At 41.5% G+C, this 22,145-nt stretch overlaps 1 protein-coding gene across 1 annotated transcript in view; it reads right to left on the bottom strand.

Annotated features, from left to right (window-relative positions):
* LOC144935835 (stromal membrane-associated protein 1-like) overlaps nt 1-22,145 on the bottom strand; it is a 144,443-nt gene that overhangs the window by 47,340 nt on the left and 74,958 nt on the right. Inside the window, exon 6 of the mRNA XM_078862628.1 lies at nt 15,257-15,335. Within this exon, the coding sequence (XP_078718754.1) occupies nt 15,257-15,335 (79 nt within the window). The remainder of the gene's footprint in view (nt 1-15,256; nt 15,336-22,145) is intronic.

Genomic DNA, 22,145 nt, shown 5'->3' on the forward strand with positions numbered 1-22,145 from the left:
CTGTTTTGCCAGACGCTCCTCCAATCTCCCACCTCCGTAAACGTGCCATCCCGTTCTGATTTCCCCGGAAAGCTGATCCACACGGGCACAGCAAGCGCACTGAAAGCTGCCCGTGTAATTTTCCACCCGACTGAGCTTGTTCCTTTACAACCAGCACGTGCATCATGGATGAAAGAACAGTGGCAGAATATATAATTATTTATTTCCCTCCCTCCCTCCGCCCCAACAACGGGACCGCTGGAGAGGCTGGTGGTGGTTGCTTGCCACTGGGGGAGCGGTTTGTACCGGCTCGGCAACTTAAATTCCTCGTCTTTGCCGTCATCATTTTTGTAATGCACTTTTCATAATTACGTGGCGCTTGCTGCAGTGGTGGCGCTATGGGTACTGTAAAAGTGCACTGTTTGCGTTAAAGTAAATACAAAAATGAGCGGTGGAACGATTCACCGCCCTGGCCATTTGATGAACTGTCACGATTGGGTGAACGCACTTTGATTCAACAACGGCGAATGGTAGCACTTCAAGTGGCTGCAGAATTTACAGGAACCGAATATATACCAACATAGGAATAGAAACACGTTCCATTCATAAACTAAATTTGATGCATTTTATAGCGTGCTCAAGAATCAATGTTAATCGCCGAATCCACACGTCATTCAACCCCGCTGCTAAATAAATGCATGACTGAACGAGAATCAATTTACACGCATTTACAATCTTGAATAAAAAAGCGTACAGATAGGAGTAACATTCAATACACACGCCCATTAATACCATGTACCTGACCACGTACCATTGTTACGGGATTGTTTTCTTCACGATTTCTTTCTGTAACCAGGTTTCTATGTTGTAACCAAGCCCTCGTCGACAATGAGCATCTACTGCTCAATGGGTTTCACCTGCGCCAAAAATAAACCAAACACCTGCATCCAGAATGTACACTACACAGTGACAAGCGTACCGTCCATGCATAATGTACCATGTGCTCATGTCTGCGTATTCATAATACATATCCAAGGCACCCTTGCGAGCTCCCAGGGGTCCCAGGAAGGAGGCTAAGGGGAAAAGGGTGCTTACTTCTGTAAGCTCCAACATGCTTCTGCAGTGCCACAGCAGCCAATGCACACAGAGGGCAGCCCTCCCTGTACGTGCTAATGGGCGTCTCCTGAAACTTGTTGTACTTAGTGCTTGCCGTTTCATGCTGCGTATGTGTAAGTCACACCAACGGTTGCTCACAAAATATAGACCGATGACCCCTTGGCACTTTGCAGACCACCTGTGGGTCTTCTTGTCTTTCACGGATTCCCTAATGGGATCCGCTGACAAGCCCGCTGGTCGGGAAACTACTACTTCTGTATATATGTGCACGTACATAATATATGTGCGCATACACGACGCGGCCGCGTAGTGTAGGCACTGGGAGGGCATTAACGAGCGCATTCAAAAGAGCTGCTGATGACACACATACACGCACAGACATACAACTATTATATATACACGTTTTTAAGCTGCAAAACAGATAGTTAACAACAAAGGTTTGAACCTTTATACATCTATATGTTGAACTTCTTTCACACGGTACGTAGTCAACCATGCTGATCAGAGGTGTCGGGAAAGGGCAACAAAGTTAAGGCAAAAAGTAGTTTTAATGAAATGAGTTTTCAATCTAAATTTCAAAGTGGTTAACTCCAGCAGCTTGCTAATATCAGAACGAAGAGCGTTCCAGACGGCCGCAGAAGGGCATCTGAAAGCACCCGATGCAGTGACCGTCTTTGTGCAATGGCTATCCAAAAGCTGCTGCAAGGATGACCAGAGTTTATGTGATGGCTTTTGTTCCTTGACGAGATCAGCAAGATATAATATCTTCCCCTTTAAACTTGAACAGTTTTCTTCATTCCCCATAACCACCTCCCCCTTGTAAAAAAAAAAACAGCTTCTCCCGTGGCATAAATGACTTGACGGATTGATATATTACAAGAGCTGCAGGTATTTTTAGTCAGAGGGACTCTGTTGTTGTGCTTGACGTACATTGCGTTTGCAGTGTACGTGCGTTTAAATATGATGCGACAGTTCGTTATCACGCCTGCACAGCATGAAGTACCCTGCCGGCCATTCTTATTCTCAGCTTGAATATGTCAGCTTGAATATGTGGCTCGTCTACATTATGAATTCGTTCATTCGTGGAAGGATGGAAGAACGAAAAGAGAGAAACAACAGAGACAAATATTCATACATATTGTGTAGCTTTCTCGTGACAATAACTGCCTCAACTACACACATACCTGCGTAACATTAATTCATATTTAGTGAAAAGTGTATGTGTACAAACTTACTGAACCCTTAATTTCTATTGTGGCTGATTTTTTCCATCCTCGGGGTAAGCGCCTTGCTATTCTTGTTTCTAAAACAAAAGCGGAGAAATAAGATTTGACTTTATCGCAGGCACGGCTTCTGCAGTCTTGATTAGAGGAAGATTGGAGCAATGATGAAAGGAAAAGCATAAAGGCAAGTGTATTTCAAAGACAGCTGGTTACATGTGCATGTCAACGCGGGAATACACACGTAACCATTAAAAACACATTTATATACACTGCGCATTCTTGTTTGCTGCACTTTGATACGAAATACCGGAAGGAAAAACCAAAACACTCGTGTGGCTGCATGAGTTACACACCGTCTCCTCACGCAAACGTGCTCGCACGTTTGGTGCATTAAGAATATACCTCTGACAAAGACAAAGATCCCCCGTATAGCCTTAATAGTACTGTTAGCCAGCACCTACAGTGAGTGAAAAACGTATTTGATCCCCTGCTGATTTTGTACGTTTGCCCACTGACAAAGAAATGATCAGTCTATAATTTTAATGGTAGGGTTATTTGAACAGTGAGACACAGAATAACAACAACAAAATCCAGAGGAACGCATGTTCCTCTGGATTTTGTTGTTGTTACGCAGGGCAGCATCGGCGAGTGCTTTGCGCGTGGCTCCGTGTTCGCCCAAATAACACGAGCCCCTAACACCGTGCCACATGCTGGATGGATTTGCGATACGCAACGTGTTTGCTCGACCTTTGAAAAATGCACACGGGGGTTTCGTGCTGCTGTCCAGTGTCATTTTTGCAGCAGCTGCTTTCATATCGCAGTGCTAAGAACTAATAATGTTGAGTGACACTGGCATATTTAGCTTTCCAGACCTGGCTTAAGCTTTCTTAATGTAAAACCATGTCCGTCTCGCACATATCGAGCAACAACTCTGCACGCCTATATTATGGGCGACGTTGAAAATAATTTTGGCAGCAATTGGTAATCATGTTAAATACTAATAGGCATCGTTACCTCACTTAGCTATGGGTTAATAATACGGCATGCGCGTGAGAAAAGAAAATGCCTATGCTGAAAAATGTGCATCTGCTCGTCTTTATTTTTTTGCCAGATTCAGTTAAACCCATAAGTGCTGAATGACAAATATATTAGACACCAATTCCATAAGCAAATGCGGTGGTGCCCTTTTATGTCATGTAACACACTAGGATATAAGAATAGCATTTTGGAAGCCAAAACTCAGCACGATTTTCTGATTTTAGTCTCACTTCGCTTTTATCAGGGGCTTCATGATAATAAGTTCAAATTCTGGTTATGTTTACTTAGCCCAACAAAATCATCCCTGTGGATTCAGTAAAAGGAGAACCATTTGGTTGGAAAACAGCAAGGGGATACTGATTGCTGCCACAAGAATATGGCAGTTTCATCAATGTTTCAGGAGCATGGCTTAGGATGAGCCCAAATCCATTCTTTAACTATTGTCTGGGGATGTTGTTGACCGTTTTTATTTTTATCTATATATATAAAAGGGAAATGTGTGAATATGTGTGTCTGTTCGAAATGTTTATCATACTTCCCGACATGCAACAAACTTGAAATTTGGCATGTGTGTAGCTTTCAGACTGTACACAATGCAAAAAGTATAAAAATAGACGTTTGTATTTTGGGGGGCGGGGGGAGTGCAATAATGGATATATATTGCACGGCAAGTGAGCGGTGACGTCACATCTGTGATGTCACCCGCATGCGGCAGCGTCACGCAGTGTGCCTGCTGACGTCACGCATCCCCCAACCACCCTCCGCGTAGGCCGTGTATTGATCTAAGACAAAAATCCAAGTCTCGGGCGAAGCCGGTTAGTAAAGCTCGTATTAGAATATAATCGCATTTGTTTGCATATTTATAACAGCAGGAGTTTTGTGAGACGAGTAGAATTGTCTGTTTTGAGTTACTACAAAATGGCAATAATGGGTAGATTTTCTGTTTTTGGTTTTAATTTTGCATTGTGGAAGAGTTAATGAGAATTACTTTCTTGTTTGAGGATTGTTTTAGTGTATTCATTGTCACAATGATAGTAACAGAAGAGTAGGCATCATAAACATTCTACTTAAATTCCATGAACATCCCAACAGTCTTGTGATGTAAATATACACACCAACTTACAATTTGAAGATGTATAAATACATAATAACTATATAATTGCCGTAGCTACAACCACTAAATTAATAGTTAAGTTATTAAGCCCTAAAAACATGTTTTAGAGGTTAATTACATGTAAATATAATGTAACTTTAGTAATTATGATTTTTTATTATTTGCATATACTGTATAGACATCTATAATTGGAAAGAACATACTGTACATGTTAAGAAAGGGCACCTTTACCGGTCAACAAATCCATACACACGACGTACACAAATACATTTCTACGCATGCATGTTCATGATTCTTAAGTTGAACTTGATCGTCTATTAGATGCAGATGAAATACTGGGAAGATGTGCTTAATCGAAGTAACATGTGCGTCATGACACACAAATACTACGAAAAAATGATGCTGATATTTATTTTAAATGTTTTTTTCATTCCTTCAAAAAGTGCAGGGTTTTTTAATGAGCCGCTTATTTTAAACTCTCAAGAGACTTTCTGGCAAAGGATCAGAGATCTTGTAAGAATAAAAAATGTAAATTTTATTTCTTTTCTTGTAGTTTGGCTGCTTTTATGAGAAAAAACATGAAGCAGAATAGTAGGAGACAGAGCTGTTATGAAAATTAATTGCTTTAAATAATTGTTATTTTGCATCCACTAAAAAAAAAATAACTTAACTGCACAATGCAAATACAACAATTTGACAGCTATGTAATGTTTAGCAACAAAATATTCCCCTTACGAGCATTAGCCCCACTCTTTGAATGCTTCAAAAATAAGCCTTAGAACTCTTTGCCAATACTAATTTAACAAGGTTTTTGGCCATCATTCAATCCTCTTTTGGCAGAACGATGGCCATGTCTTTTGTTGATTTGGCCCGTTTCTGGAATTAAAAAATCACGGAGGGCCCTCAGGTTCGACTGTAGATGAGATTCAACTGTGCCTCAGCGTGTAATGAGTCGAAGTAGGCATAGATATGGGAAATGAAAAACAAGTAAACCAGAGCCACTGAACACAATTCATATGAACAGCAATTTCTGGTGGCAGGATCACAGCATTTCGGACTTGGGCACTGCTCAAAGGCATGCGGGATGGATGTGGTAATCCATTCTCCACAATTCATTCACCGTTCAAAAACGTGCATGTTCACAAAATACGAGCGGGCGTCTCGTAACTCCTGCAAAGGAATCCGTCATGACAAAACATTGCCCATTCTAAACAGATGGTGTTGTGGTTATAGCGCTCAAATAGTTATAGTATTTGATCAGCAGATCAGGTGGGATGACAGGGTGGAGTGGGTCAGAGGTCAGAGCATTAAGCGGAAAGCTCTGAAATCTGGGTTCTAATCAAGGTGGCCACCCATGGCTAAATAGTTCTCAAGTGTGCAAAGTTGATGGTCTAACTCTCATCGCCAAGGATTACACAATTAGAACCATAACATAAAATGTAATTTGGCAAAACTCCGGAGATTGTATTTCGTTTGGTAGACTGTCATGCAGTTAACATCTGTCTACAGAAAGGCATGCAGATAACTTATGCAATCCCAGTGGAAATAAGATCACTTTACAAGATCTCAGAAGTAGGTTTGTGATATCACCTTCCCTGGGCCATTTCCTAGCATGAGATGATGTGCCCTGCTGTGTCGGAGTTCCGAATGGAAAGTTCCGTCATATCGTGACATGATGTCCACAACAAAAATGTAATACAATTGAGAAAGAAAAATAATGCTTAGTGACTACCATAATGAATCGAGATACCAGTCTGATGTTGTGTTATTAAATCATAATCATTAATCAATGAAATAATAAAAATAAAACATAATAAAATTATTCTCACGACGTTTCGGCCACAACGCAAGCAGCCGTCCGAAACGTCGTGAGAATAATTTTATTATGTTTTATTTTTATTATTTTATTACTTCCCTTCTACGTGACTTTACCGAAAGAACCAAAAAGATGAATCCCTGCAGTCACGAAAGCTTTAAATCAAGAAATTAATCAATGACTTATACAATTCTAGATTTGAAGCTGTCGTGACTGCAAGGATTCCTACTCTTAGGTTTTTTTCTGTAAAGTCACGTAGGTAAAAAATTAAATTAAAATTAATAAAAATAATAATAGAAATAAAATAAAATAATAAATCACGACGTTTCGGAGGCAACACAAGTTTCCGTCATCAGGTAGGACTGTCACAGCTAGATTTACTGTATCAATTACTGTATCTTGATGACGGAGACTTGTGTTGCCTCCGAAACGTCGTGATTTATTATTTTATTTCTATTATTACTTTTATTAATTTTAATTAAATTTTTTACCTACGTGACTTTACCGAAAAAACCTAAGAGACTTATACAATAACTTTTGCCGAGGCCAACACTGATTGCAATATCTAAGGAGTTTTGATGGGTAGAGAACACCTGCATATTGGTGAAATATTCCTTGTTCATGAAAGATTCCTTGTTTACACAATCACTGGAAGAGGGTTCTGTTGGCCCAGAAATGGCCCAGTTCTAGTTCGGTTCTGGCCCAGGAATAGCACCAGAGCCCAGATGCATGTCCCCAAAATCTATGATGTTTCCAGTGATCGTGAAATTATGGAAACAGTCATTGGAGCAGAACCCATCGATCGAAGACCACGGGGGTGATATTATAAGAACTGTAATTGGAGGTCAGTTATTGATTTCAGATTAAGCAGAAGGAAGGAATCAATGGCAAGGTGTGGTTGCATTTGCAGTGTTGACCTCTCGGACACGAAACATCTTGACATTCAATATTTGTGAAACAGTTAACTTACAAATGACACTATCCCGATCTCTTGAAATCTCATCTGGTTAAACAAATACACTTGACTTGACTTAAATCACATATATAGGACACGTGTATATGTACATAGGATATGAAAACAATTGCACTTTACCGCTGCCAACTTGTGCAACCCCCGTTCGCAAGTTGCAGGGTGTGTTCGGCAAATCGTGAAACTATGCGGTGTGTTGCGCGACGAATTTGCTGTTGCAAAATTTATGCGCTGTTAGCAGAGCCAGTATTGCATGCAGGCGGATCTAGCAGTGATATGTCGGTTTCATCTGTGGGCGGGGAATTACAAAGCAGTGGCAGAAACCTCGTGTATCAACTCTTAGTTTGGAATTGGCTGTCATTCGCTGTACGTATTTTCACCCCCACCGAAAATGCATGGCAAGAGTATTCCAAGAGGAACAGGTTTTCTGTATATTCACTGCAAAAATCGGAATACACCCCTTCAGGAATGGGGCCCACTATGTTTTACTGAGTAACAGACACTTCATTCTAATGAAACTATGATTGCAGACCCCGCACCTCCTATTAGCACGGTTGCTACGTAGCGTGCGAAAGAAGTTCAACAAACATACATACGGAGCAGAGAGAAGCAGCTGGACTTAGAATTAATTCAACGACGACTAAAATAATGACAAGAAGTAAAAAACAAACGGTGAATATAAATGGCAGTGAAATTGATTACGTTCGTGAGGTCAATTGCTTGGGTCAAAACTATCTCATTCTACGAAAGATAGATAGAATGTAAATTTGAATGAATGCCTTTAATTAAAATCTGGATCATGTGCATTTTGCGAGAATTAATGTTCAGCTTGCAGACATAGCCGTAAACCGAGAAATATGTAACAAAAAGCCACAAATTTCGATTTAAAGCTTTCGTGACTGCAGGGATTCATATTCTTGGTTCTTTTGGTAAAGTCATGTAGAAGGGAAATAATAAAATAATAAAAATAAAACAATAAAAATTCTCACGACGTTTCAGCCACAACGCAACGCAGCCGTTGCAGCCGTTGCGTTGTGGCTGAACGTAGCCGTTGCGTTGTGGCCGAAACGTCGTGAAAATTTGTATTATGTTTTAATTTTATTATTTCCCTTCTACGTGACATTACCGAAAGAACCAATGATATAAAAAGCCACAAGTTTAATACAGAGCGATGTAAATAAATGTGTTAGGATTAAATCGAACAGCCAACTTAAGGAATTAAGTAATAAGGAGCACGATAGGAGTCACCGATGCCGTTGTTAAAGCCCAACAGACATCAAGTGAAAAGAGCAGGACATGGCATGAGAACTACTGAGGAGAGACGAGAGACAAGACACAAAACTAACGACGAGGTGGAGACAACGGAGGAAGACGGCGGGAGAGATGGCAGCAGCGAGACGACATTGTGGAGCTGAGAGGCCCATGCCAAACAGCGAGCAACGATGGAAAAGAAGCAATTGAAGTGGGGGAGGCCTTTGCCCTGAAGTAGGAAGTTTCTTACTGACAACAACCACAACGTAACTGATCTGGCACAGTGACGAATCTTTACGGGAGTGATGGGCATCTCTGCTTGCCATCCTGTGGATTGCCTAATGCCTTAGAGTCCTGTTGGCCAAACAATTGAGCAATACTTGTCAACAAGGAATGAGATTCTTTTTTATGATAACAAAACCTTGGACATACCTTTGAAACCTAATGTCACTTACACTTGAGAATTTATATTGAATGTTAGATGCCTTTTTAAAACAGAAAACCAACATTCCATTCGGATCAGTTAAGTTAAATAATTGTAGAATCTCGGGGCCCTTCAGAGAATAGCAACTGAAGCGGGTTTGATCTGTTAAAATAAATGAGCGCCTCATTATTATATAGGATGTCTGACCTTCGTCCACAAAAATGTACTTTGAAATAAGGTTCCTTGAGTTGAAATAACATGGAGAAAGCCAAGGGAATAGCAAGTGTATATACCCCGTGCTTTAAAAGCCTATTATTGCGCCAGGGGCATTCTCTAGACACCAATTGAAATTTGCAGGTTTTCTTTTTAGCGAGGAAAGCATCCCTACTTGGGAACGCGATGTTTCCCAGCCAACTGCTATGCTAAATTATGCATTAGGGGTTCAATCCCTCGACAAAGGCGTAGTTTGTGATTTGCAAAATGAGGCAACTGGATGCAGCTACTTTTTATTGAAATCCTTTTGGCCCGAAAATTGTCTCTCGCCTAAATCCCTGAAGTGGAGATGAATAGGTGCCCCGCTTATTTTCATGCATTTTGATTTGTTTATTTAAAAACAAACCCACCTGAATCTATCAAGTGCAAATTTCCCATTTCAAACAGAAATTCAACAGGACGCATTTATACCAAGTGCAAGGTCCAAGTTTATTTTGTTTAACCGGATGAAAACTCAAAACGGGCAGGATTTGCTCATTTGCAAGAGTGACCTGGGTCAGGTCACTGGCTGAGGTCACTCTGGCAGTACGAGAGTGTCGCTCTCAAAATCCTGACTTTATCGACTGAATGCTCTTAAATATATCACCAATTTGGCATTAAGAAAACAATACTATGCATCCAGTTACCTTATGCGTGAGACCATCTAAGTTTTATTTATGGGTTTGTATAGAGAAGTACTCCACTACTACGCATGATTATGATTCCCTAATCACTCCACTTACACTTAATTACTAAAATAAAAATACGTAATTATAAATGGGAGCCACAAACTGCTCAAGGTTTATTCCCAGCAGGAGCTCTTACAAAAAAAAATCAACTTCCCAAACTCCAATCAACTAATTAAAAGTGATCAACTGAATCATAATTGCCCATTCTTAATTTAGGCATTATGTATATCCAGTACAAAGGTGCAAGAAAAAATGGTTGTACATTTCTATATCCTTTCACCCATGAAATTATACAGAACTAACACTTGTCACCATGCCAAAGCAGCACAATGTATCATACATATCCTGGGTGCAATCCCGATATCATTTAAACAGTGGGAGACCACCTCTGCACAGGCTACCCTTCATCTCTCCTGGTCTCGTCTTTCCTCATTAGAGCTACTCTTAGTCAAATTCTTGAAAGTATTCAAAGATGCAGCTATATCATCTCATCCTGCACCATTCAGTTCATTACTCCATACTCTCATTGGAGAAGCAGTCACATGATGTAAAAATCGTCCAACTTAACAAAGGTGAACCTCAATCGTTTGCTAATCCTCTGCTGGACGAAGGCCTCCTGACACTGTGTTGATCATGGGGGTTGTTTAACTTTACGTCACCGTCCGTCACTCACAAAGCTGAACAGTGTGGACTGGTTGAGGGCGGACCCAGAACCGAGTCGGATAACACTTGACACTGACACTAACTATGGCCAAGAATCAAACCCAAGAGGGCTGGGTTCATAGCACTGCACCACAGCTACACCCTTTAATGCAGTAGATATATGAAGGCAGATGGATATGAAGAACAAATACCATTATGCATAGCGCTGTTAGACTGTGACATTTATGCAAGCCATTCAAGCTGTAGCAAAAGGCATGGCCAAAAAATAGTAACAATCATGTGAAAACAAGAAGTCAAATTATGTCTCGGATCAATTTAGCTAAATGGCCACCGGCTGGTGAGCTTTACCACCTCTTGAACACCAACAGTGGTTACCCCATGGAAAGACTGGTTTATGCCATAATCACGTGGAATTTCCATATCTGCCTCAAGTCTGTCAGCATGGAAGCGCAGAGCCCAACACAACGCTGTCTTGCCATTAAAATGTAGTCCCTGTTTTTTTTGTGCAATGCTTGAACCCCAATGCCAGTACACTGATGACAGAATGCACCTCTTAATGAAGTCAACACATCTGAGAAGGTTGCTACTTGGCTAATTAACTGGGACTGCTTTCATGACAGACACAATCCAGACAACAGTAAGTCATATTTTAAATGAGTGTTAGAAAATTAGTCATTAACAGACACCTGAATTGGCGAAACGGAAACAAAATAAAAATACACACGGTTTCAGGGGATGAAATGTACCGATAATTAAATATGGTATCACTAATTATAAAAATACTGGCATAAAAAAATGTAGACTGTAATACTCATTATCAGCTTACTTTAATTAGGTCACCAGTTTAAATGAAGCAGATTTTTATGAACATTTAAATATAGCCAGGATATAGTTATTATCATGATCATGCTAGTTTACCCAGGAACGCCTCACAGAGTCTAAACACCTCTATTTAAGGGCGGTCCTGCAAACTGGGTGCTACGGTGATGAGATGTTAACGACTTTGCCCGGTATACATGAGGTCGTGGGTTTGATCCCGACCCTGATGTCTGTATATTTGGAGTTTGAATGTCTTTCACGCAGTCGTGTGGATTTTTATCCGGGTCCTCCGTTTTTTTCCTCCACATTTTGAAACATGTATTAAGAATATTTGGCTGATATAATTTTCCATGTGACAAGTCACTTGGTTGAGACATTATTTGTGGCCAGGTCGCTTCTTAAAAAGATCTACGTAGCTCAGTGGGCCTTACATGGTAAAATAAAATAGTTTAGTTTTCGCCGTAGTGGGTGATGTTGCCATGTGTAATCCCGATTGAGTAATTTTCAGGTATTTTATCAGCATTGAGATCTTTGGCCCACACTAGAAACAGTGTATGTTTGTTTTTAGCTATGGGAGCAAACTAGAGAACATGGCCAAACCCACACAGATCAGGGGGAGAGAGCCTACAAACTCCACAAAAAGCCCAGTCGAGAATTGAACCAAGACCCTTTGCACTATGAGGCACTGTGCCATCATGCTGTCCAAATACAGTCCATGACATAGATTGTTATTTGGATAAGCAAGCATCTCAATAAAGATACAGCCCTTTAATTAACTTATCTCTGCCGGCGGAAGAGCCCCATACGAGAAGACGATCTAGAGATCCTCTGTTGAGGGTATTTTGCTATACCTAATAAATGAAACTTGAAACTTGAAACTGGCCAGAGACGGGAGTAGCCACACTTTACCCCACCACATGCAGCCTGCCAATCGACTAACTGGTGTACACATTTAGACTGCTGTGTGGACAAGAGGTGAGGGCATTTAAGAAACAGTAGTGCCAGAAGACGTAAACGGCGACCTCTGGATGTCCACAAGGTGCTTAAGGCCCAAGGAGGGCCAGAAGCGCCTTGCGAGCATCCAGTAAATTGTTGTTGCGGCGTTCATCAAAGAACCTCCTACCCGGGCTGAGGGAAGCGAGCCAGGGGGTATCACCACCTGACTCTGATGCGACGTTGTGGCCTTGGGTCAAGTAAACTTTTTTTATTTTACCAGGGAAGACCCATTGAGCTTTATAGCTCATTATCAGAAGCGACCTGGCCAAAAATGATTGCTCAATGTCAGAATGTATCACAGCCAATTACTCTAAACACATGTTTCTAATAGTGAGGGGAAAACCAGAGGACCCGGAAAAATAAATTCCACGCAAGCACGGGGAGAACATGCAAACTCCAAATACGCAGCAGGCGTCAGGGTCGGGATAGGAACCTACGACCTCCTGTATACCAGGCGAAGTAGTTAACATCTCAACAAAGTGGGGTGTGAGAGCATGGTTGTGCCTGCCAGGTTTTATGAGCGGGGCCTCTTAACACAATGCACCTGCAAACGTTGTGGTCGCCCTTCCGAGGCACGAGTGATGGTGCTCACGTGGTTCAGTGACCCTCAGCATTCAGCGGAAAATTTGCCAAAAAAGTGCCTTGTAATCCCTGTGATCATTGACCGGTACTAGAGCACAGCACTCTTGCCTCTGAGAATAGATACATTTGCCTAACGTAGTGTCCCCTACGGTATGGAAAAATCGAAGTGCCTTCAGCCTCGTATCAATGGCTGATAAATAAGGGGGGGGGGGGGGCGGAAAACAATTGGAGCACACAAAACGCTTTCCTGCTCGCGTTCGTGACAGAGAAAAACTGGCTGGGTGATGACGCAAACGAGTTCTTATGGCAGCGTGGCACTGTCAGCACATTACAAGCCGGTCCTTGTTACGTATGCTTCGTAATGGAGGGAGACGAAGCAAAAGCTCGCAGCCTTCACAGGTGCCTCAGTCCATGCTTTCCTCGATTAAGCTTAATTTTAGGTCACTTAATCCCAAAGTGTATTTGCTGTTTTGAATTGTTTTGTGTGTCCCCTCTCCCCTGGCCCGTGGACCTCTGGCTTGTCGTCCGCGGAACACCAGTACCCCTTCCCCCCCGTCGCTCGTGCTTTGTACCGGGCTCTTGTTCAATAAAAAACTATACTAAAACATATTATGTGTTGAGTTTTGACATGTATTAGTGTCCAATATACTGCCATATTTGTGGCAGTGCAATGTGGCAGTATCCAGAGTACTGCAGCATACTCAAGAGTTTTTGTTTTTTTGTACCAACACTCATTCAACACTGCGGAAGCCCGATCATGTGAATAGAGTGACCAGCTATTGCTCTTGGAGTTACAATACTCGGATACGACAGAAGGCACAGAGAGAGAGAGAAAAGGAGATAAAAGAGCAGGGAAAATAGGCAGGAGCACTCATGTTTGATGTCCTGTTGTTTGCGGGAGCATACGGCTGTCACGGCAAGGCCAGCCAAACACGAGGATGCGTAAATGCTCCGGTGATATCCAACACTCCGGGCATTGAAGGGTCAATGCCCACGGAGAAAGACTTCATAAATCCCAAGTGTGTTCAACGCGAGTGCGTGTGATTGCCTGCACCAACTCTGCAGGTTTCAAAGTGGGAGCAGATGTATGCGGCGAGGGGGGGGGGTCATTTAAAGACAGAATGTACAAATGACCTATTAATTGTCTTTTCTTTAATTGAGAGGTTATACATTTTTTGCTCGTTGTCATGACAATTATGCATGACCTTGCCGTTTGGAACTTCACCATGTACACAGCTGTTTTTGGATTGTTTTTGTTGATCTTTCGTTTTTGTTGTCACCAGGTTTATACGGAGTACCCAGGACCCCAATGAAAAAGAGCATTTGTTGCCCAATCGGTTTCACCAGTGCCAAATAAAGCCAAAATAAACATGATTCAACGGCTTTCAAGCCCAGATATTTGTGCCTAATAGAGTCTTTATTTTGCTGAGGCAGACCAAGGGCCAGGTGATATGTGATGCTGAGTGATGTTCACTGCCTGGATCTATACCCCAAGATGGGGTTTCACAAATAAAACGAAGGATTTTACTCAAAAAGCTGAAAAGTTCAAGTGACCTTGAGAACAAAACATTGTTTGAATGTTTTTGTTTATCAAGTATGCCTAGCCAACATAAGGCTCCAATAACCCAGTCAATGCAAACACAAAATAGCAACTCTGTAATGTATAAAGGATGTGTACAAACAGCACATTGCAGGAAATAATTCAGGTGAATTGCCTTTCTGTATTGTCTCACTGCATAGCAATAAGCAAGTAGGGAATGGGCAACTATCGTGATCCTGCTCAGTGATTGTCAAACTGGCAGATGTGCACAATGCTTGTTATCCAACTGACAGGTGATAAGAAAGACAGCTCATGTGGAAAGATGAAATGAAGCAGCTTGGGAAGGAGGGTTTAGCTCAACCAAAGTACAGATGGTCCACACCTCATGCTTTATAATACGGGATATATCAAAGATAAACAACAAACACAAGCAAATCGTGACCATTCCATAACTGTGACAAAAGCTTTGATAACAATCTCGAGTATATGCCTCCCTTTTTATGCTCCATTGTTTATCAAAACAATTAATTCCTCCAAACCTGTATATTTTTTCTTTGCGTTATTGTTTTTGCTTGATGCATTTCCAATTTGCAGCGCCTGTTACGCAACCAGGGGCGTTTTATCTGGATACGATCGAAAGCGGTTTGCCGTATTATTCTGCTTCCATTCAATTAACGGAAGTGGGCACACAAAGCGAGCAGAATCAAACATGCTTGGCTGAGTGCGATCGCTGAAATTATTATGCTCTGGCAGATGCACGGGATGTAATGTGCACATTACTCACCCAGTCCTAATAAATCAATGGCGGGTTCGGCCGCCGTTTGTACAGCTGGTGTCCCCATGCTTTGTTGCTCTTGCGGCTTCTGTGCAAAAGAAGGAGGAGGAACATTCTTTGTTAACCCCCATCAGGGGGGGTAATTTCCCTTCCATCATCATCATAATCATCATTATCATCAACATTTCTCTTGCTGACGCTGGATGAGCAACACTCCACGTACATTTTTATATTGTTATACGTAGCTCTGTTTTGTTTCATTCCAATTCAATTGTTTAATGTATGGCATATTTAAAAGTTACCATCATGAATCATAAATACGTAGGCTTTCGCGACCAATATACATAATAGAGATTTTTTGGGGTTGGATCGCGGAAATATGTGTCGTTAAATCCGCCACCACCCAATTCTGGCTTTCGCCTGATGAGACTCGTTGTAATTTCTGGCGAAACGTCGTACTTCAATTGTAAATGTTGTGGGTTTTACTCTCCAACACACCGGTGTGCTGAACTAGTATCTAATTGGCATGTTTGTTTACGTGACAAAACTGACTAATTGGCTGTGTTGGATGGTGGCGGGTTTAAACACATTCCTGCGGAGGGAGCTGGTAGGAACGTTGGGTTGCTCGGTCAATGGCGGCGTGGTGTATTCCGCAAATATGGCCGACTGAGGGCGGGCACAAGCCGGCGTGAGTAGGTTAAACGTTGAGTTTTATAAGGGCACCACCGGGTGACCAGCCCCTCCCCACCCAGCCCCACCCTCCCCACCCTATACTCTTCGGTTTTTTTCTGGTAAAGTCACGTAGGTAAAAAATAAAATAACAATTAATAAAAGTAAAATAAAAAATGACGACGTTTCGGAGGCAACACAAGCTTCCGTCTTCATGTGGAACCGTCACATCACGATTGCTGTATCAAGCTAAGAGACCCGACCTTGTATATATACTGGTTAAGGGGGGAGGAGCCAATGTAGGCCCCTGGATCGGAGTTTTTAAATTATGGTAAGGTTGGTGCGGCTGAGGTTGCTGCTAAGAATGAGCCTTTGTTGTGTAGACTGGTTGAGCTGGGAGGTGCCAGAGTTGTTAAAGTGCGGCTGCTGCTAATGGGACTGAGCCTTTGTTATGTAGATGGTAGAAACAGAAAAGGAGGTCAGGAAGAAACAGCCCCTTGCTATTTTGCTGGGTGGGTAAAACTTAAAGCAGGAAACCAGCGTGTGAAAAAAGAAGCTAAACATGGTAAAACAAAACTTGCTGTCTATCAGTAAACTGTACGGTAACTAAAGAATAGTGCCTGTCAAATAAGATGGTCCAAATATGTGTAGTTAAATCTTGTTTGCATGGTTAATAACATCTTTCCAATGATTACTAAGTTTGTACCCATCATCACGGTTGAAATTATGTCTGTGTTTGTATATTTGGATGGCTTCGTGTACAAACCTCCCCACCCAGCCCCTCCCCACCCTCCCCACCTAGCCCCTCCCCACACTCCGCTCTCCACCCAGCCCCACCCCTCCCATTTGTGGATGCACAACGGACGGACACAATAATCACAATAATCCCCTGTGGGCTGGTGTAACCAGGAGGTTCCTACTAGTATAACACATTTATATTTACGCGATCTAACCCAAAAACCTCTAATATGGATGAATCATAAATGTGCATTCTCAGTTCACTGCTGAATGTAAACAAACCCATTTATTGTATCCAACAGTAGAGACATACCTATCAACTCTAGCAATGAGACCAGCCAAAGACACATTTAAAATACAGTCTGCCAAGTTGTTACACTGTATTTATTGTAAGAATCAATGAGATATTGCGTTGCAATATTTAATTCATGGATCCATTCCCAATGAGAAGTGTGCATTCGTGCCCTGACACTTGCACCTACTCTCAACCCACAATGCACACTGTTGGGCTACGTACAGTGCGAAAGAAGTTCAACATACACAAGTACAAGTGGTTGTGTTTGAAGCGAAGATGATTTTGTAACGTAAGTGTATTTATCTTGTCAAAAAGGTGACGTGTGTTTCCATGCAGCGCAATCAACAACATTTAACAATATGTTACTTTTGCAGGAGCATAGATTTTGTAATTATCTACCCGCCGAGTTTCTGTGCCCGTCCGTGTATGTTGCGGTTCATGCTGTGTATCGGGCTTTTGTTGAAAAACAAGAAAAATATTTAAAAAAACAATATATTTGACCTGATTTGTAAATGATGGCATAATATTCAGGTGGTCGAACCAAAACTAAAATCAATCTGTTTTGTGTTTCCACGCTCAAATAATCATGGAGTAAAAAATTCTCACCTCTGTTGGCAATTCTGCACCAGTGGTGGATATTACACATTCACACAATGTATGTACTTGCTCAGACCAATGCTGGCAGAATGACCTCCACTAGAGGAAGCTCACGAGTGCCCATCTAGAGGATATTTGGCCTATTCTATAAATGTACTACCTGTAGGCAGGAGGATTTTAAAAACTTTGCCCCCTTTGTTTGAACTGTCGTGCCAGGAGGTGGAATCAAACCTGCGATCTCTGGACTGCAAGTGCAGAATGCTACCCATTACACGATGGCAGCATGCTGACATGATCATGTGTGTTGCATCCACAGTATTGAAAGATGTGCAGAAATAGGATGCTAAGATGTCATTAATCGAACATGAAAGCTCTTGAAAAGTATGAACACAACGTGGGTAATTTCTGAGGGTCCTGGGCAGTGCCGATTCATATAATCCACACTTTGGTTTTCTAGAAGAAAAAAAAAGTGCTTTTCGTGGAAAAGAGACTTAGATACCCATGTGTTTTAACCTTTACTACCCCACCCACTCCCCTCCCCCCAAATGTTATAGGACATTATTAACAACATCTACAAAATGTAAACTTTCCAACTGATGGAAAATATATTGCGATGGTATTTGAATAATTAGGTCACTGTGTGTTAAGATTGTAAGCACATATGCTTAAATATAACTTGCAACAGTTAACTTCTGCTGTGCAGAGGGCATACGACCTAGAACATACACACAACTTTAAATAGCTACTCTGTGGCATGGACGATAATTCAATTAGTAAACAATTAATGAACCATTGAAAGCAGATATAAAAAAAGTGAAAGACAAGGTCAGCTCAACAAAATTAGCGTTTTGACAATTGAAACTCATGGCGGAATCCCGGGGCCCAATAGGCCCCCAGCTCTCACATAAACATTAAATTATAATGCAAACAAAAACTTTGCTCTTTTTCACCAATGGGTTTGAAGGATGGTGGCTCCTGCTGTTGTGGAGTGAATCATGCAGCCAGCTATGGCTACAGGGTGTGGTGGTACATGTTGTTTATGTCGTTTATTGTTAAATTTCGGTCACAGTTCCTATGATCACTGTTACATTGCTTATGGCTTTATTTTGGTGATTTCGAAAAGTGTTTTGGTTTGGTGATGTTTGCTTGTTGTAGTACGGAGTTAGAATGATGGCTTTAATCTAAGTTGTCTTGTGGTTGTTGTTTGACTTGCATCCCACTGGGATTTTGCACAGCGTTGGTGTACGGTGCTTTTTTTCTGGAAGACAGTTTTTTCCTGGATTTTTCTGTTTGCGCATAGTCACTTTAAGATGTTTTCTTATTATGTTTTTGTTTTGTTTGTTGCGGTTGCACCCGATTCAAGAGCCGAATGGCTCACAGGGCTATACCAAATAAATGAAACTGAAAACTGAAACTGTTATCTTGTTAAACTATGCCTTTAAAACTGAAAACTACTTACCTATATTTCGATTTAAAGCTTTCGTGACTGCAGGGATTCATCTTCTTGGTTCTTTCGGTAAAGTCACGTAGAAGGGAAGTAATAAAATAATAAAAATAAAACATAATAAAATGAAATAATTCTCACGACGTTTCGGCTACAACGCAAGCAGCCGTCTTCAGGTGAAGAATGAGACACTACCAAGCTAGGAGCTTATATATAAACTGGGTTGGAGGTGGAAGAGCGCCTTAACAAAAAGGAATGTGCATATGAAGAGGAATTTAGCATATTCATGGAAAATGCGTAGGAGGTGGGCGGGGGGGGGTTTCAAAGGCATATTATGCCCATGCATTATGCAGGATCAACAGCACCAAGGGGGGGTGCAGGGAGTAGCATTAACAAAGGAAAGGAATGTTATTGATATGTAGCTGCAGTTACTAAACAACCACGTAGAAAACTAAAGTATAAACTACATAAAAAAATAAAATATAAACTGCATAGCACCATCAGTATACTTACTATACTCTACAATAAGCTGAGTTACTAACAGCAAGTAATACCCCAATGGGCTCCCCCCTATCTCCGGTTGTAGCCAACATCTTCATGGAGAAATTTGAGACGGACGCCATCCAGACTGCCACTCTACGTCCGACCTTATGGAAGAGGTACGTAGACGACACTTTTGTCATCTGGCCACATGGCCGGCCTGCTCTAGACCAATTTCTCGACCACATCAATTCCATACACCCAGCCATCAGATTCCCCATGGAAGTCGAAAATGATGGCAAGCTACCTTTTTTGGATGTCCTAATCAAAAGGAGACCTGATGGTTCAATGAGCCACTCTGTCTACAGGAAAACCACCCATACGGATGCTTATCTAAAACCGGATTCCCACCACCATCCATCCCAGAAGAATTCTCTCATCAAGACTCTATATCATAGAGCCCAATGCATCTCCGACCATGAACACATTTCCAGTGAACTCAAACACGTACGCCAAGCTCTTAAGGCTAATGGTTACTCCGACTACACAATCCGCAAAGCCATCACTCCAACCATCAAGAAGGATCCTGTTGAGGAGCCTTTCAAGACCATCACCTTACCCTACATTGCTGGGGTCACAAAAAAGATCTCCAAAATCCTGATTAAACACAAGATCCAGGTCCGATTCAATACAGTACATAAAATCCGTGATCTGGTACCGTCTGTAAAAGATGTGGTTCCAGACATACAGTACCCTGGTGTCTACAAACTAAGTTGCCTCTGTGGTAGCAGTTACATTGGGGAAACCAAACGACATGTCTCGGACCGCATCCGTGAACATAAAGCTGACCTGAAACACGGTAGGACAAACACCTCAGCCGTGGCAGATCACTGTTACAACTCAGTGGGCTCACATGACATTGACTTCTCCAAGACAGAGGTTCTCTGCAAGCCATCTGGCTATCATGAGAGATTCGTTCATGAGGCGATCCACATATACAAACACAGAGACAATTTTAACCGAGAAGATGGATTCTGGCTTAGCAATCATTGGAAGGACGTAATAAACCATTTCGATACACATTAGGGTGGGTAGAATAATACATAGTGTTATGTTGAAATGTATAAGGTATAGGGTGGTTTATAGTAATACAGTATATAATTTAATGTTGGGTTTATCTATGGCAGTATATAGTACGGTATATGCTCGTGTGATGTAAGAGAATAAAGTTTAGATGGAAGCATATTATATAATTTTTACGACGTAGAATTGTAATGTATTACTTGCTGTTAGTAACTCAGCTTATTGTAGAGTATAGTAAGTATACTGATGGTGCTATGCAGTTCATATTTTAGTTTTTTATGTAGTTTATACTTTAGTTTTCTACGTGGTTGTTTAGTAACTGCAGCTACATATCAATAACATTCCTTTCCTTTGTTAATGCTACTCCCTGCACCCCCCCTTGGTGCTGTTGATCCTGCATAATGCATGGGCATAATATGCCTTTGAAACCCCCCCCCCCCGCCCACCTCCTACGCATTTTCCATGAATATGCTAAATTCCTATTCATATGCACATTCCTTTTTGTTAAGGCGCTCTTCCACCTCCAACCCAGTTTATATACAATCACCTGAAGACGGCTGCTTGCGTTGTAGCCGAAACGTCGTGAGAATTATTTCATTTTATTATGTTTTATTTTTATTATTTTATTACTTCCCTTCTACGTGACTTTACCGAAAGAACCAAGAAGATACTTACCTATATACCTACTTACCTGCAGTACCTCTATTTAAATACACTATCGAAAAAAATATTTACACCCTTCTGTCAATCATCGTGTTTCTCAGTGTGGATTTGTGAACACACTTTGTAAACAGTAAATAAAATAGTACGCGTTTTCATTGCGCTGTTCATATTGTAACAAGCGTTTATATCAATGTTATTCTACAGAGTAGTGTGGTCTCCGCTCCTCTTATCTGCATTGATACGAAGGGTATATGGCTTAACCGCAAAAAAAAACTATCTGCACAGATGCATACGGACAAGAGAAGTATTATCAAACAGGAGGAATTAATAGTGCAACGCATCTCATCTGTTAAATATCTGCAGGTAATAGGATTGTCATCGATTGATCCTGGATGCAGACATTGGTAGGTCACAACTAACAATGAAGATAAGAGAGCAATGTCACTGTATTATGCATACCGTTGTGACAAATAAAGGACTTAAGTCGTGTAGGCAGTTTGAGCAGCTTTGGATAAGACTTATGATCCTGCCCATACCCGAGCATGGAGTGCATTCGCTTGTTCAGCTTTTCTGCGCAATTGTCCTCGCTGCACTTGGACGACATGACAACAGAATGATCCGCGCCAGGTGGGTCGTGGCGTTTATGTGCGCGGGGGGACGAAGTCTCCAAAAATATTTTTTTTTATTCAGGACCCCGGGGTCCTGCCATGAGGTTCAATTAATTAAAAACGACAAATTATCTTGCAAGTGGGTCCAACGAGTGTTTACTTGATTTTCACACACAAAGCAATCACAGAGCTCTTAATAATCACTGTGGCTACCAGGGCACAACGCAGGGTGGTATGGCCAATACCATGCCCAGCCTTCTTCGACTTCCCACTGCAGATGTTACACACGCCAAACTAAGTCCCCATTTCAGGCTGGGTTGA

Source organism: Lampetra fluviatilis, chromosome 14, assembly GCF_964198595.1.
Source record: "Lampetra fluviatilis chromosome 14, kcLamFluv1.1, whole genome shotgun sequence".
NCBI lineage: Eukaryota > Metazoa > Chordata > Hyperoartia > Petromyzontiformes > Petromyzontidae > Lampetra > Lampetra fluviatilis.